This window comes from Balaenoptera borealis (assembly GCF_965194805.1).
Source record: "Balaenoptera borealis genome assembly, chromosome: 1".
In the NCBI taxonomy this organism is placed as follows: Eukaryota; Metazoa; Chordata; class Mammalia; order Artiodactyla; family Balaenopteridae; genus Balaenoptera; species Balaenoptera borealis.
In genome coordinates, this window is record NC_138860.1 from 151107932 (window position 1) to 151126917 (window position 18986).

Consider the following 18986-nt stretch of genomic DNA (forward strand, 5'->3'; position numbering starts at 1 on the left):
AAATGATTAGAGCAGACAACATTAAAAGACAACTCTTGGAAGCAGGATATGTAGCTCCACTATTTTGTCTGACCAGTACCCAGAAGTCTCAAAATTAAAGTCAGCCAATAAGTTTTCACATAGAAAATTTAGCCAGATGGAATAAATATACCATTTGGCATACAGTAGAAGCAGTCTCTAACTTGTGATCAGGACCACCATGTTCCAGAAGTTTCTGTATAAATTACTTGCAATTCTCAATGCATTATGAAACAAACAAACAAACAAAATATTTGGTTCAAGGTTAGGAATGAATACCCTCTACGCAACCCCACAATGATTATGATAGTGTACTGCTTATTCATCACTGTATCTTTAGTATCTCCTCACACAGAGACTGGCATGTATTAACTGCCTAATAAATGTCTAATGAATGAATGAAATGCCAGGTACTATGCTACAAAAATAGCAGTATACACAGCTAAAAAGGTTGAAAATGGGGAGTCTAACAAGGAGAACAGAGAAAGCAGAGGGGCAGAAGGCTAATGTTTTTCTGTTATAAGCCTTTTAGTACCATCCAATTTTTAAATTATATGAGAAAGGTGTTACTGCCCTAATTTTTACAGTTAAATTCTGCATTGGTCACTTAACTTTCTTCTGAAACAACTTACAGGTTTCATTAAAACCATGTGAGTTGCCCAAACTGGTTAGAAGTGCAGAGCTCGTTGCCACACGATGGATAAAACGGCTTTGTATTGTGTGATTACTCTTCATTTAAAATGCTCCAGCTTTTAGGCACACTAACTTTACATTAGGATTAGGATGTTAACAAACTGGAACTCTATGTTTTTCCTCTAAAGAAGGGGTGTAGGAAGAACTATTGCTTTTATTTTATATACTTCTACATAGCTAAATTTTTTTTGGAAGCGTGACTTACTTATGACATCCTATAAATGTAGTTTTACTGTAGTTTTTTAAAAATTCAATTCCCATGATTTTTATTTTCTTCTTTATACTAGGCTGAGCTCCATAAAGACAAGGACAATATGTCATTTATTCACAATTATATTCTCTACAACTAGTATAGTGCATGGAACACATTAAGTGTCTGATAAATATTTACCAAATAAATAAGTTTTCTGTATTCTCTATATGTTCTGAATTGAGCATGCACTATTTTTTTTTAAGTTTTAAACTTTATTTTTATAAAGAGAAGGCAGGAAAATATAAGTTCTAAAAGATTTCCATAAAAACACAGTTAAAATAAATTTTTGGCAGTTAAAGGAATAATCTTTAGCATCTATAAAATTGGATCATTTGTTTTTAGTTGTTTCCCAAGAGTTCAAGATAGACAGGCCACCACTATTACAACAAAATTTATTTAAAAAAGTGAATCCTTGAATTCTAAATTCCAATTTAGGAGCCAGAAATTTGTCTGCCCTCTCAGTAATAGCAACAACATTGGCAACATTCCTTAGGGGAATTTTCCTTTGTTGTAGGAACCCCAAGTAACTGGCTATTTCATACCATTTTACCTGTGGAGGAAGTGACACATCTATATTGCAATCATTTCCTTTGGGAAACAAAGGGCTTCAAGGGAGAAAAACAAAACACATCTATTTTCCTACATGATACAAAAATAAAATCTAATGAGGCTAGGGGAAACAATACGTCTCAAAGTTCTCAATAAAGAGCAATATAAAAGCAATCTATACATCATGTGTTTGTTCATTAATTCCTTCAATTACTTCTTTATTTAACTAACATTTATCGAGCACCATTTAGAATGCCATTGAGAGCACCATTTAGAATGTACAGGGGGTGGGAATGGTAAGAGTAGTAGTTGCATTAGTAATGGCTAAAAATTTGCCAAGTTATTACTATAGCTAGGCATTATTTCAACAAATTTACATTTAACTCATTTAATCATCAAAACAACCCTGTAAATTAGGTACTTTTATTATCTTCATTTTATAGATGAGGACATTGGAACTCAGAGTAATGTCAAGAATAAGTGGTGGCACTGGGATACAAACCAAGACATTCTGGTTCCAGAGTCAAGTCCTTCACCATACTTCACCATCTCTGGGAAGAAAATCTTTACTTTTTCTGCCAATCAAATTAACATTTAATTACATACTTCTAAATGTCCCATCTTCTGCATGTATTAACTTCAGAAAAAATATATATATATATAAATAACTCTTTTTATTACATGTATTTTAAAATAGCAAAGCTATCAGAGTCTAAGACTTCCCAAAGTTATCTTTTTCTTCTTGTTATTCCCAAAGACATGTAAATTCTCTTCAAAGCAAAAGCTCATATATTCCAAAATTGGATCAAATTAAGTACCTGACCTTAAGGAGTCTGCATCCTAACCGACGAGGTGCGAATTATATATACTTTAAAGGATGATAAGAAGAATATGGTAAGGACTCAGTGAACTGTGCAACGAGTATGACATTCAAAGGAAAGAGATCACTGAGTTTGGGGGGTGGAGGAGGAGGAGTTGGTCAGGGGAAGCTCCACATAAGAGGTCAGTTCTGAACTGGGCTTTGAAGAAAAGAGGCAGAATGCAAAGGCAGAGTGGAGGCAGATGGCATTACAGAGAGACAGAGCATCATGTACAAGAATGTAGAGACCAGAAATGAAAAGATGTGTTCAGAGGAAAGCAAGTAAACGGCAGCACTCTAGTAGGTTTATGTAGGGGTACAGTGGTGGAAATGTCCAGAAAGGCAGTCTGAGAATAGATCACATAGAGACTTGAATATCAGTCTAACCAACTGTGGAGGGAATCTCATCTGCCACATTCAGTCTAATCTGAATCTTAAAATACTTATCTTCTTACTGGATCACAAATTTGCTAAAATGATGCTAGTCATTTATAAAACAGCCTAAATTTAAAAGAAACTTATGAAGAAATTCATTAAAATGAATTCATAGAACTTCTTCATAGAAATTATGAAGTTGCTTTTAAAAAGCATAGCTCACAGAGTAACTTACAGATCTCCTAGTTCAACTCCATATTCATTTCTTACAGTCTCTTAATAACAACTTCCTCATGTAATGTTTTTTAAGCCTCTGTTTGAATAACTTTCAAAGTGATGGGGAGTTCACTATAGGACCTGGGATGTCCTATACTAACTTGTCTAATCAAGCCAATTCCTGGACAAGTTAAGTAGAGATAAAGGACTATAAAACATCAGCTTTCTAGGATTCAATCCTGTAAATCAAAATAAAATAAAATCCTCTCTATATGCCACAATATAAGCTCTTTCAGTGGAGAATAAACATAGAAAACTATCTTTAGTATGGTAGAGTAGACATTTGTTGTTTTTGTTACCTAGGATCTTTTTTTCCCTATTCTGACTTTGCTTGGGGGCAAGGGGGTTGGGGGGACCACCTTCTACTCTATAAGCTACATGTTTCTGATGAAGCAGATAACATCCCATTTCCAGAGGAAGAACATATGGCTATGAAATTGTGATTGGTCAGGACCGGGAAAGTGACTGAAGCTGAGGTATCAGCACTAATCCTCTTAATCCAGAAAGAGCAATAGCCTCCTATAGATTTGCAGTTCCACCAATGGGAGGCTGAAATTGCTGCAACCATCTTACTACCACAAAGGGAGAACCTATCTAAAAATGAAGCCAACCCAGAAGAACTAAGACCTAGAAATAGAGATGAGGGATCTTGGTCCTCATGACATTGTTTAAATGCCTACTTCAAACCACACCCAAGCTAGATGTGCTTTTTTCTTTTAAACCAGTTTGGGATTTTTCTTTCACTTGCATCCCTAAGAGTACTACCCAACACACATGGTAACTGCCAAATCCTGGAACAAGAAAAGTAGGTCAACTTCTCAGCACTTATCTATTATTGTGCATTATTATATAATTTGGCTATACCAATAACCAACTATAGATACTAAATTTTAAAAATGAACTTGGCACATTTTAATTTTAACATAGCATTTCACTTTCAGCATTGCCTTGCACTGTCTTGTTTCTAGACAAAAATCAGTATTTTAAGCAGAAAAAAATGACTATAACTTTACTATATATTATAACACTGTAAAGGCAAAAATAAACAACTCAGAAATTAAAAGTTTTCCTTACATCCTATCAGTTATTTAAAAAAAAAAAAGAAAACAAACAAAAAAAAAAACCTACTGAACTATCCAGAAGCCATGTAAAGACTCTTACTTGAAGCTGAAGAGTATGTCGAAGAATAGTTTCTTCTAAGGCATGGATCCACTTCTCTCGTTCATCAGCATCACGAGCTGGAATAAAAGTTTATAAAAATTAAAACCTTAATTTCTACAATATATCTCCATATTTGGAAGCAAAAATTTTAAACCATGATGTTAATAGAAAAGGTTTCTGGTTGTGCCATTTCCTTAATAGATTTATCTTTCTATCCTTTCCAAAAATACAGCCATTTATATCAAAGGGAATAAATGTGTTCAATAATAGCAGGCTACCTTCCCACTGAGAATAATCAGAAAAGCTAAAATAATTATTAAAAATAACTGTTTTGAAGGCATCAGAAAACAACAAGGTAGTAAAGAATTAACAGGCCAAAATCTAGGAAAAGACAAACATCTAGAAGATAGGCCTGGTATATAGGGCCACTTTCCTCCTGGAGGCATTGTACATTCCAGGAGAGGAGTTGTAGATTGAGCAATTTCTTAAAAGCCTTGTCAGTATGTGTGGGCAGGGGGCATATGGGAACTCCATGTACCTTCTGCTCAATTCTTCTGTGAACTTAAAACTACTCTAAAAAAATAAACTCTATTAAAAAAAAAAAAAGTCTTATCAGGCCAAAAGTTGGAGGCCAGGGCCCACCAAGAGTGGTGGCTCTGGCAAATAGCTCAAGTTTTGATTGGGACCTCAAAGCGCTGCACCTTAGAATTAAGAATAAAACAGAATTAAAATAATTGCTCAGTCATGTGGGTGGTCAGAAAAATCTTGATGCCTGAAATGGATTAAAACTACCCCAGGGTTTTAGTGACTCTAAGCACCTAGCTAGCAAAAGCAAATGAAAATCTTTTCTGTAGAAAGATAACATAATCTCAGCTGCCAAATTATTTCTAGAAACAATTTTAAATACAATGTCTAGCACATAAGCAAAGATAACCAAAGATATACAAGGAGACAATCACACATAAATGAGAATCAAATGACAATAGAAACATATGAACAAGAGCTCCAGATATCTGAACAAACAATCCCGCACTTTAAAAGTAACTATGCTTAATACATTCAACAAAAGACTGAAAACTTTGACAGAGACTTAGAAACCATTTTATAAATGATATAGGTTTTTAAAATAATTGAATATAAATTGTAAAATTGAAAAACATAATAAGCAAAATTAACTCAGTGGATGAGTCTTACAGCAGATTAAATCAACTAAAGAAACCATGAGAGAGCTGGAAGAGAGGTCGGAAGAAACTCTTCAGAACAAAAGACAATGAGTCAAAGAGATAGAAAATATAGAAGAAAGGGAGAGCAACATAGAGAGTAAGAGGGTGTAATGTGCATGGGATTGGAATACCAAAAAGAGACAAAAGAGAGAATGGAATAGAAACACTATTTGGCTAAGAATTTTTCAAAACAGATGAAAGACATTAAGCCACAGATTTCAGAAGTCCTAAGAATTCTAAGCAGAATAAATCAAAAACAAACAAACAAACAAACAAACAAAACCCCACAGCTAGGCACATCCCAGCAAAATTTACTGCAAACCAAAGATAGAGGAAATATCTTAAAAATAGTCATGATGGGGGTGGGGGTCAGGGAACAGAGAGAGAAAGGACAGATTACTTTCAAAAAAGCGACAATTAAATTGTGCTAGGTCTCAAGAGAAACAATGGGGACCAGAAGACAAGACGGTACTATACTTAATGGCTAAAAGAAAATAACTTCCAATCTAGAATTTACTGAAAAATATCTTTCAGGAATTAAGATGAAATAAAGTCATTTTCAGACAAACAAAAATCAGAGAATTTGTCACCAGCATATATTTATTAAAGAAAATTTGTAAAGGTATACTCCATGCATAGAGAATAATGTCTAATGGAAAGTGGTAGAAGCAGGAAAAAATGTAGAGTAACAAAAATGATAAGTACATGGGTAAAACTACGTGAATGTTGACTACATAAAATGATAATATCTTGTGAGGTTTTAAATAAATGCATACAAAATTAAAATGCAAAACAACTGCAAATAGACTGGGAAAGGGGAAATGGAGTTAAAGAATTCTAAGGTTCTTACACTGTTTGGAAAGAAGATAAAATTACCAATTAACGTTTGATTTTGACAACTGAGGGATTTTGTCATAATTTTTAGAGTAATCACTGAAAGGGTTTTTTTTTAAGTGTTTAACTTCCAAGATAATAAAATTTTACAATCCAATAATAAAAAATAATCCAAAAATTGACAAAAAGGATAAAAAAGAAACAGAATATGTAAGACAAAACGGAAAGATGGTAAAATGGTAAATTTTTAAGCCTAAAAACATCAATAATTAAATTAAATGTAAATGAAGTAAATGCTCCAACTAAAAAAGAAAGGTTTTTAAACAAGATTTTGTATGATGCTTACAAGAGATACTTATTAAATATAAGGGTACAGAAATATTGAAAATAAGAGTATAGAAAAAGATATACCATAGAAACATTAACTCCCAAAAGGTGATGTTATTTAAATCACATAAAATAGACATTATCACAAAAAGTCTTCAAGAGGCTCACTTTGTAAATACAAGTGTTCAATTAATCAGGAAGATATAAATATAAATTTATATGTAACTAAAATAACATGAAATATATACATACATGTTTTTAACACCTCTCTCATTAACCAATAGATCAAGCAGACAGAAAAATTAGTAAGAACCTAGAAGATCTGAACAATCCCTGATGAATAAACTTAATCCAATGGGCATATACAGAACACTGTGCATACAAAGTGTAAAATAGACCTTCTTTTCTAGCACTCACAAACTATTTCAAAAAATTGACCACATAATGGACCCTAAACAAGTCTTAACAAATTTCAAAGAAGTTAAATCACACACAGTATATTAGCAGTGAAAATGTAAGCTAGAAATCAGCTATAAAAATATAAATTAGAAAATACTCAGGTATTTGGAAAACAGTTTTTAAAAACCACTAAATAATCTATTGGTCAAAGAAAAATATCTCACTAGAAATCAGAAAATATTTGAAACTGCATAAATGAAAACATGACATATTGATAACTGTTGGATGCACTTTAAAGCAGTGCATAAAGGGAAATTTATAGCCTTAAATGCATACATTTAGAAAAGCAAAAAGGTTGAAATAACAGGAAATTAAATTCAAAATAAGTAGAAAGGAAATGATAAGGAACATAAATCAATCAAGTAGAGAGCAAACAATAAGATAGATCAATAAAGCCTAAACTTGGTTACCTGAAATACTAATGAAATTGATGAACTTCTAGCAAGACTGATAGGAGGAGGTGACTCAGGTCATTAACATCATGAATGAGAAAGAGGACATCACAACAGATGCACACCTTCAGAAGTTTATAAGAGAATGTTATGAATAACTCCATGATGATAAAAATGAAAAATTTAATTAAATGGAAAATTTTCTTTACAATACAGCCTACCAAAACTTCCACAAGAAGAAATTTTAAAATTTGGATAGTTCTGTAACTATTAGATGAGACCACAGGAAAGTGCCCTTGGTAGATCAAAAATACTCTATATAGGGCTTCCCTGGTGGTGCAGTGGTTAAGAATCCACCTGCCAATGCAGGGGACATGGGTTCAAGTCCTGGTCTGGGAAGATCCCACATGCCGTGGAGCAACTAAGCCCATGTGCCACAACTACTGAGCCTGCATTCTAGAGCCCGTGAGCCACAATTACTGAAGCCCACGCGCCTAGAACCCATGTCCCGCAAGGGTTCTCACCACAATGAGAAGCCCGCACACTGCAACCAAGAGTAGCCCCCGCTAGCCGCAACTAGAGAAAGCCCGTGCACAGCAATGAAGACCCAGTGCAGCCAAAAAAATAAATACATAAAAAAATAAATAAGTTCAAAAAATAAATAAATAAAAATAAATTTAAAAAAATACTCTATATAAAAATAATTGAAAAATCATCCCACTAAGAAAACTCCAGGCCCAGAAAGTTTCACCAGAGCACTCTGTCAAACATTTAAGGAAGACATAATGCCAATCTAACACAAAATATTCCAGAGAATAGAAAAAGAAGAACACTCCCCAACTCTCGTAAGGTCAACATAACTTGGATATTAACCTGACAAGACTATTATGAGAGAACAAAATTTAAGGCAATTCTAATGCAATAAAAGACATGCAAAAGTCCTTTATAAAACTGTAATGTCAAGTCGAAGTTGAATGTATTCCAGAAATACAAGGTTGGTTGAGTATGCAAAAAATCAAGCAACATCCAACAATATAAAAATACATATGAACAAGGTTATTCACTGTAGCATTGCTTATAATTACAAAATATTGGAAAGAGCCTCAATACTCAGACAGAGGAAGGTGGTTGAATAAACCATGGAGTACAATGCAGGTGTAAAAGAGAACAAGGAAGATCACTTTTAAGTGATTTTTCAGATACACTATTAAATGAAAAAAGAAGAAAGAAGAAAGAAGAGGATATAAGAAAATATACATGCATCTGCTTGTTTGTGCAAAATAAATAGAAGAAGGATGAACTATAAACTAAAGAGACTGGTTACCTACAAAGCACAGTGGGAAAGGATGGAAGTCAGGGAAAACAGGAATGAGTTAGTAGGGATACAGAGGTAGCAACACTTCTCTGAATTTATTGTTTTTATATACTCAGACTCTTTAGAACCATAGTAACATTTCACACACTCTCCCCATAAATAAATAATTTTAAATCAACCAGGATGGTGAGGGGGAACCCAGAACAGAATATAAATAGAAACAAATTAACCTAACTGTATTACAAATGAATAAGTCAATCACAAAGAAGGGTATGAGGAAGAAAAAATTAAACCCAACTAACTTTGAAAACAGTATTCGAACTAGATAATGCAAGGCTAAACCAAAACATAACCATACACACTGTACAAAAACTGCACAAATACTGTAAATCTGGTTTTCATAGGAGTATAGTTTAGCAATTCTGTAACTACAAACAAGTGAATATATTGTAGATTATGAGAACCAGGTTTCTCACTGTCCGAGGGAAAAAAATTACAAATAAGGAAAGGGAGAAGGCTAGAATGAGCCATGTGGTGTTGGACTAGAATTGGAGGTATCAATATGAACTCAGGGTTTTAGATAGATAGACAGATACATACATACATACATACATAGGAAGTGCATGAAAAAGAATGGCGGCATGTCAAAAGGAAACAGGAGCCAACCTGAAGGAGTTCCAATAACCAAAGCCTAAAGAATGTGAGCAACAGAATAACTGATAGTACTGAATTATAATTCATAGAATAAAATAAATATCTAAGATTGCAATATTGATCTAAATAAATTACTTGAATAAGTAAAAAAATGGGGAAGAAGGCACAGCTCTTTCTTCAGAAGAGTTACAATTCATAAGTATTGTAGGGATGAAAGAAATTTTTAAATCACCTTTAGACAAACACGACAGCAATAATTACTGCAGGCAAGATCCACCAATGGCATACTGATAGCTAAAAACAGTGGGCAAAAGTTTGAGGAGAAACAGGATATTAGCAGAGTCTCAAAGTTATCTCCCCCAACATATTTATCAACTATGAAGGGAAGAACAGTACTTTTATGATGGAGAAGTCTGGCAGACACCACCTTAATCCAGTGATCAAGGTTAACATCACCAGCAACAAATTTCTTGATGTATACCATCCCCCCCACAATATGACCCACTGAGAAGGAAACAGCATCACTTCTGTAGTATTCTTGCCAAAAAACACATAATCTCAATCTAATCATGAGAAAACATCAGATAAACCCAAACTGAGAGACAATCTACAAAATAACTAATACTCATCACAAATGTCAAAGTCACGAAAGACAAGAAAAGAACAAGGAACTGTCATAACTAAATGCAATATGAGATTTTAGATTGAACTCTGGAACAGAAAGGGGGCATTAGAAGGGAAAAATCAAATGAGCTCTGTGTTTTAGTTAAAAGTATTGCACCAAATGGGTCAACTCAGGACATCAGAGCCTGAGCAACACAAGGAGGGCATACATCAAGCCAAGGGACAACCTGGCACGGGGTATCAAAGCCAGCAGGATGAAGAGGGAAACTACACAGTGGAAAAGTGCAGCATGGAGAGTCAGAGCCCAAGAAAGGTGAGGAAGGAGTCCACATTGTCGGGGGCGGGGTCAGCCTGGCACAAGGTTTACCAGGCTGAGTGTAATGAGGGTGACATGCACACAAGGAAGTGGGTGATGATGGGAAACTAATTACATACAGAAGGATTGATCAAATGAGTAAATATATATAAAGGGTTTCTCACTGTTGGAAAATATTAATAGTTACAAAAGTGGTAAGGGAGAAAACCAGAATGATTTCTGTGATGTTAGATTGGAAATAGAGGTATCAGTATGAACTCATGATTTTCAGTATTTATGTAAATAAATACATATGGAAATATGGACATGAATACACATTTATGTACACACATATATTACATTCATATGTTTCCTAGCTCTGAGAGGGTCTGGGCACCATGACAGCCAACAGCAATAAGTACACCTAGCAGCAGGTATTGATTCTAAATACTATTCTCCATTAAGAGGAACTAAGGCTCCTTGGAAAAATGGTTGATTCCGGGACTAGGACAGGGAAGATAGAAAATTAGTCTGGAACATCTTTTTTGTGCCAGAAAGTAAGGAAGAAAATACTCAGAGAATGATAGGAACATGTCAAGAGAACACAGAAGTCAGCTTAAAGAAAATCCTACTGGCCAAATCAAGGACAATTTGAGCATTAAAATAAATAATGATAGTAAATAATTATAATCCGTTGAGTAAAACAGGAAACCATGAGTTACTACTGATACACATAAATTGAAAGTTTGTTGAGGAATGGGATTCAGCATAGCTTCAAAATACCTCCCCACAAAATATTAAGAAGGGAAAAAGACAAAATTTAACAACAAAAGCCTGGCAGATACCATCTCAATCAGGTTATCACAGTAAATGTCATCAGTTATGGGACAAATTGAAACTCTGTGATAAAAACACAGAGTCACTTCTGTGATATTCAGGCCAGATATATAATCTGAATCATGAAGAAACATCAGGAAAAAACAAACTGAGCGACATTCAACAAAATAATTAGCCTATAATATTTAAAAGTATCAAGGACATAAAAGTCAAGGAAAGACTGGGGAACTGTTCCAGACTGAAGAAGACCACATAGACATGACAGCTAAATGCAAAATGTGACTTTGAACCAGATTCTCTTTCTATAAAGGACATTATTGGGACAACTGGCAAAACCTGAATAGAGTCTAAGGATTAGATGGTATTAATGCATCAATGTTAATTTCCTGATTTTAATGGTTGCATAGTGTGTATACAGGAAAACTTCCTTGTTTGCAGGAAATATATAATAATAAAACATTCAGGTGTGATGGGACATCCAGTTAACAACTTACTTTCAAACAGTTCTGGGGGCTTCCCTGGTGGTGCAGTGTTTGAGAGTCTGCCTGCCAGTGCAGGGGACACGGGTTCGAGCCCTGGTCTGGGAAGATCCCACATGCCGCGGAGCAACTAGGCCCGTGAGCCACAGCTACTGAGCCTGCGCGTCTGGAGCCTGTGCCTCACAACAAGAGAGGCCGCGATAGTGAGAGGCCCGTGCACCGCGATGAAGAGTGGCCCCCGCTTGCCGCAACTAGAGAAAGCCCTCGCACAGAAACGAAGACCAAACACAGCCATAAATAAATAAATAATTTAAAAAAACAAAAAAACAAAAAAAAACAGTTCTGGGGCGGGGGGCAAGGTTCTTTGTACTGTATTTGCAACTTTTTTGTGTGAGATTATTTCAAATTTTTAAAAACTGTATTTTAAAGACATTATTATAATAAATCAAAGAAGACATAAATAAACAGAAATACTGTTTCATGGGTTGGAAGATTCAATACTATAACAATATTCGAATTGATCTATAGATTAAATGCAATGTAAATTAAAAGTCCAAAACGCATTTTGGGGAATTTGACAAGCTGATTCTAAAATACAAATACAGGGAATTCCCTGGTGGTTCAGTGGTTAGGACTCCACACTTCCACTGTCACGGCCATGGGTTCAATCCCTGGTTGGGGAACTAAAGATCCTGCAGGCCGTGCAGCGTGGCCCCAAAAAAAAAACAAAAACAAAAACCAATACAATGCAATACAAAGACAAAATGGTACAAAAGGTAAAGAATAGCAAAGGCTTTCTTGAAAAGGGAGAAGCATTCTTAGAGGATTTACTCTATCACATATAAAGACATACTATAAAGCTACAACAATTAAGAAAAAGTGGTACTGGAGCTAGGATAAATAGCAAACCAATGAAACAGAACAGAGCCCAGAAACAGACCCACTCATATATATGGACACTTGGTTTGTGATAAGTGTGGTTCCAAAGAACAATAAGGAACAATCGTTCAATAAATGGTGCTAGGACAATATGGGGGGAAAAAATGAAACTTGACCCTACCTTGTACTATACATAAAAATCAATTCCAGGTGATTCCTTAATTCTTAAATATGAAAGAAAAACAATACATTTTCCAGAAGGTAAAACAGGAGAATATCGTCATAACTTTGGGATAGAAGAAAGCTTCTTAAACAGGGTACAAAACTTAAACAAGATATAAAGACAATGACATAAATTTAACTACATCAAACTTAACAATTTGGGTTCATCAAAAGACACCATTTAGAGAATATCATGGTAAACAACTGTGACATATGGAATTAAAGAATATGGACTCCAGAGCCAGAACGTCCAGGTTCAACTCTGAACTTTGCTGTCTATTAACCATACGACTTTCAACGAGTTACTTAACCTTTTTAAGTCTCAGTGTTCTCATCTGTAAAATGAGGACAGTAACAGAATCTATCCCATAAGGTTATTACAGAGATTAAATGAGTTAGTCCAAATATAACACTTTGACAGGTAAATGGCATAAGGTAAGTGCTCAATAAGCAGTAATTATTATTATCATCACTGTTGAGCATTTATTATAACTTATCCCTGACTCCATGGAGCTCAAAAATCTGGTAAGAAAGACAGATTTGTATTTAGCTGTATAAATACATGGCTTATGTCACCACCAAAGGGTATGAATGAAAAATCAGGGAAGAACTCCTTAAGGAGTTTAGATATTAAAGAATAGTAATTAGTTTGTCAAATAGAGAAAGATAAGGACATCCTGAAAGTGGAAAGACACTAACAAAGGCACTTAAACATGAAAAGGGTGAAAACTGGGAAACTGGTTTCAATGTGTCTAGAACAGTAGGCTGACAGGGGAAGAGGAAATAGCAAAAGTTGAGGATCCCATCCCAAGGAGTGTGAGTGGACTTTATGACAATGGGGAGCCCCTGAAGAATTTCAAGCATGAGAGTGACATGGTCTAATTTGCATATTAAAATTATCAATCTGGCAGCGCTGTGGACAATGAAAACTGAAGGTGGCAAAAATAGAGGTGGCATTCCAGTTAGGAAGTGGTTGTGAGAGTGAGGCCTGAACTGAGAAATGTCTGGGACGTGAAGTGAGGCGTCATTCTCTCTGCCATCAGGGCACCAATAGCAATCACCTTTAAATCTGCCACCTCCTCACAAACAATCACCAGATCCTTCCTTGACATAGTCCCTCTCTCTACCCTTTCTTTCCATCCCTACTGACAACATGCTCGTTCAAGCTCTCATACAGTCTCATGCCTGTAAACAAAACATCACCACAAAAGTAGTACATGTGCTTAACTCTGCTAACTCGAACGCAGCCTGCACACCTCACTCAGATTTGAGCTTATATTGCAAGGCTGCTTCCATCAAAAACCTCAACATTCTCCCATACCCTACTGAATGTACCTAACCTCCCTGTCTAACAGTAAAGGTCCTCTACATCTTTTATTTCATGCCTCATTTATACGAACCAAACCATCTTCTCACTGGCCCCTAAACACTCTAAACGAATTGTTTTCCTGTTCATGGCATACTTTCCCCCTCCTCGAATCTTAACACCGACTCTACCCTCCTTCCCATCTTTAAGCCCCACGTGCCTCAGAACAAGTCCTAGTTCTCCTCCTTTTGACATGCCTCCATTCTTTTTCATGCACTTCCTATCTATCTATCTATCTAAAATCATGAGTTCACATTGATACCTCCAATTCTAGTACAACACCACATGGCTTATAGGCTCGCTGGCATAAAGATAGATATATAGACCAATGGAACAGAGGAGAGCCCAGAAATAAACCCTTGTATGTATGGGCAAATGATTTTCGACAAGGGTGCCAAGATTATACAATGGGGAAAAGACAGTCTCTTCAACAAATGGTGCTGGAAAAAGTGGATATCCACATTCAAAAGAATGAAGATGGACCCTTACCATATACAAAAACTGACAGAAATTTTATTTATTTATTTAGTTAGTTAGTTAGTTATTGACACTCTGTCCATCTTGTGGGATCTTAGTTCTCTGACCAGGGACTGAACCCAGGTCCATGGCAGTGAAAGCACGGAGTCCTAACCACTGGACCGCCAAGGAATTCCCTGAAAATGTTTTAAAGACTTAAATGTAAGACCTAAAACTATTAAACTTCTAGAAGAAAACATAGGGGGAAATCTTTAGAACATTGGATTTGCAGGGATTTCTTGAATATGATATCAAAAGCACAGGCAATAAAATTTAAAAATAGACAAATAGAACTACAGTAGTCCCCCTTTATCCACAGTTTCACTTTCTGCAGTTTTGGTTACTCCCCCACGCTCCCACCCCCTGGTTAACCAGGTCCTAAAATATTAAATGGAAATAAACAATTCATAAGTTTTAAACTGTGCGTCATTCTGAGTAGCTTGATGAAATCTCACACCGTCCTGTTTGTCCTGTCCAGGATCCCCAACCATCGACATAATGGGCTTCTTGCACCCAACAATCAATTTGTCATGGTTCCATGATCCACCCTAAGCAGATGATCCTCCTTCCAATGTATCATCAGGTCAATGGTAGCCTAATGTTACTTCATAATGTCTTCATCATTCACCTCACTTCATCTCATCACTAGGCATTTTATCATCTCACATCATCAAAGGAAGAAGGTGAGTACAGTACAATAATATATCTTGAGAGAGGCCACATTCATATAACTTTTATTACAGTATCATTATAATTGTTCTATGTTATTATTGTTGTTAATCTCTTACTGTGCCTAATGTATAAATTAAACTTTATCATAGGTATGTATGTATAGGAAAAAACACAGTATATATAGAGTTCAGTACAATCTGCGGTTTCAGGAATCCACTGGGTGTCTTGGAATGTATCCCCGTGACACGGGGGGACTACTGTACAACAAACTTAAAAATTTCTGTGCATCAAAGGAAACAATCAACACAGAGAAAAGGCAACCTAAAGAATAGGAGAAGATAACTGCAAATCATATATCTGATAAGGGGTTAATATCCAGAATACATAAGGAACATATACAAAACAACAACAACTTGATTAAAAAATGGGCAAAGGACAGCAATCAAACAAGAAAAAGAAGTAAAAGGTATCCAAATTGGAAGGGAAGAGGTAAAACTGTCATTATATGAAGATGACATGATACTATATACAGAAAACCCTAAAGACTCCACACAAAAACTATTAGAACTGATAAACGAATTCAGCAAGGTAGCAGGATATCAGATTAACATACAGAAATCTGTTGCATTTCTTTACCCTAACAATGAAGTATTAGAAAGGGAAAGTAAACCAAAAATCCCTTTTAAAATCCCATCAAAAAGATGAAATACTTAGGAATAAACCTGACCAAGGAGGAAAAAGACTTATATGCTGAGAACTATAAAATATTGATAAAGGAAACTGAAGATGATTCAAAGAAATGGAAAGATATCCCTTGCTCTTGGATTGGAAGAATTAATATTGTTAAAATGGTCATACTACCCAAAACAATTTACAGATTTAATGCGATCCCTATCAAATCACCCATGACATTTTTCACAGAACTAGAACAAATAATCCTAAAATTTAGACCTAAAATAAAAGACCCCAAATTGCCAAAGCTATCCTGAGGGAAAGGAACAAAGCTGGAGGCATAACCCTCCCAGACTTCAGACAATACTACAAAGTTACAGTAATCAAAAGTGTGGTTAGGGCACAAAAACAGACATATGGATCACTGGAACAGAATAGAAAGCCCAGAAATAAACCCACACACCTATATGGTCAATTAATCTTCGACAAAGGAGGCAAGAACATACAGTGGAGAAAAGACAGTCTCTTCAGCAAGTGGTGTTGGGAAAGCTGGACAACCGCTTGTAAATCAATGAAGTTAAAATACACCCTCACACTATACTCAAAAATAAACTCAAAATGGCTTAAAGACTTAAATATAAGACACCATAAAACTCCTAGAAAAGAATATAGGCAAAACATCCTCTGACATAAATCGTACCAATGTTTTCTTAGCTCAGTCTCCCAAGGTGATAGAAATAAAAGCAAAAATAAATAAATGGGACCTAATCAAACTTACAAGTTTTTGCACAGCAAAGGAAACCATATACAAAATGAAAAGACAACCTACAGAATGGGAGAAAATACTTGCATATGATGCGACCCACAAGGAATTAATTTCCAAAATATACAGACAGCTCATACAGATCAATACCAAAAAAACAAATAACCCAATCAAAAAATGGGCAGAAGACCAAAACAGACATTTCTCCCAAGAAGACATACACATGGCCAACAGGCACATGAAAAGATGCTCAACATGTCTAATTATTAGAGAAATGCAAATCAAAACTACAATGAGGTGCCAGCTCACACCAGTCAGAATGGCCATCATCAAAAAGTCTACAAATAATAAATGCTGGAGATGGTGTGGAGAAAAAGGAACCCTCCTACACTGCTGGTGGGAATGTAAATCAGAGCTATCACTATGGAAAACAGTATGAAAAAAACTAAAAATAGAGTTACCACATGATCCAGCAATCCTACTCCTGGGTATATACTGGAAGAAAACTCTAATTTGAAAAGATACATGCACCCCAGTGTTCACAGCAGCACTATTTACAACAGCCAAGACATGGAAGCAACCTAAATGTCCATCGACAGAGGAATGGATAAAGAAGGTGTGGTATATTCACAGTGGAATACTATTCAGCTATTAAGAAAGAATGAAATAATGTCATTTGCAGTAACATGGATGGACCTAAAGATCATCATACTAAGTAAAGTAAATCAGAAAGAGAAAGACAAATACCATGTGATATTGCTTATATGTGGGCTCTAAAATATGACACAAATGAACTTATTTACAAAACAGAAACAGACTCACAAACAGAGAAAATAAACTTGTGGTTACCAAAGGGGAAAAAGGATGGAGGAAGGATAAATAAGAAGTTTGGGATTAGCAGAAACAAACTACTATATATAAAATAAACAACAAGGTCCTACTGTATAGCACAGGGAACTATATTCAATATCCTGTAATAAACCATAATGGAAAAGAATATGAAAAAGAATATGTTTGTATATATGTATAACTGAATCACTTTGCTGTATACCAGAAACCAACACAACATTGTAAATCATCTATACTTCAATTAAAAAAATTTTTTTTAACATCTTTATTGGAGTATAATTGCTTCACAATGGTCTGTTAGTATCTGCTGTATAACAAAGTGAATCAGCTATACATATACATATATCCCCATATCTCCTCCCTCTTGCGTCTCCCTCCCATGCTCCCTATCCCACCCCTCTATGTGGACACAAAGCACCGAGCTGATCTCCCTGTGCTATGTGGCTGCTTCCCACTAGCTATCTATTTTACATTTGGTAGTGTATATATGTCCATGCCACTCTCTCACTTCATCCCAGCTTACCCTTCCCCCTCCCCGTGTCCTCAAGTCCATTCTCTATGTCTGCATCTTTATTCCTGTCCTGCCCCTAGGTTCTTCAGAACCAAAACAAATTTTAAGGTAAAAAAAAAAAAAAGAAAAAAAAGGACAAAGGACTTGAATAGACATTTCTCCAAAGAAGACATACAAGTGGCCAATTAGAACATAAAAGGATGCTCAATATCACTAATCATTATGGAAATGCAAATCAAAACTACAACGAGAGGGACTTCCCTGGTGGTGCAGTGGATAAGTATCCACCTGCCAACGCAGGGGATATGGGTTCGATCCCTGGTCTGGGAAGATCCCACATGCCATGGAGCAACCAAGCCCATGCGCCACAACTACTGAGGTTGCGTTCTAGAGCCCGCGTGCCACAACTACTGAGGCTGCACGCCACAACTACTGAAGCCCGCATGCCTAGAGCCCGTGCTCCGCAACAAAAGAAGCCACTGCAAGGAGAAGCCCACGTACCACAACAAAGAGTAGCCCCTGCTCGCCACAACTAGAGAAAGCCCGTGTGCAGCAATGAAGACCCAACGCAGCCAAAAATAAATAAAATTAAATCTTTAAAAAAAAAAAAAAACACTACAACGAGATAATCCCTTCACATCCATCTGGATGGCCACTATCAAAAGAAGAGAAAATAGATGCCTTGGCGAGGATGCAGAGAAGTTGCAGCCCTTGTTGGTGGGAATGTAAAATGGTACAGCCACTATGGAAAACAGTACAGAGGTTCCTCAGAAAATTAAAAATAGAATTACCATATGATCCAGCAATTTAAATTTTGGGTATATACCACAAATACTCAAAGCAGAATCTCAAAGAGATATTTGCACATCCGTGTTCATCACAGCATTATTCACAATAGCCAAGGGCTGGGTGC

General features: G+C 35.8%; 1 protein-coding gene across 4 annotated transcripts in view; it reads right to left on the bottom strand.

The window, feature by feature from the left end:
- Nucleotides 1-18986, bottom strand: part of OSBPL9 (oxysterol binding protein like 9) — a 181529-nt gene that overhangs the window by 70535 nt on the left and 92008 nt on the right. For all 4 annotated transcript variants that reach the window (XM_082370743.1, XM_082370742.1, XM_082370741.1 and 1 more), the window contains exon 4: nt 4185-4261. In XM_082370743.1, coding sequence (XP_082226869.1) covers nt 4185-4261 — 77 coding nt within the window. The remainder of the gene's footprint in view (nt 1-4184; nt 4262-18986) is intronic.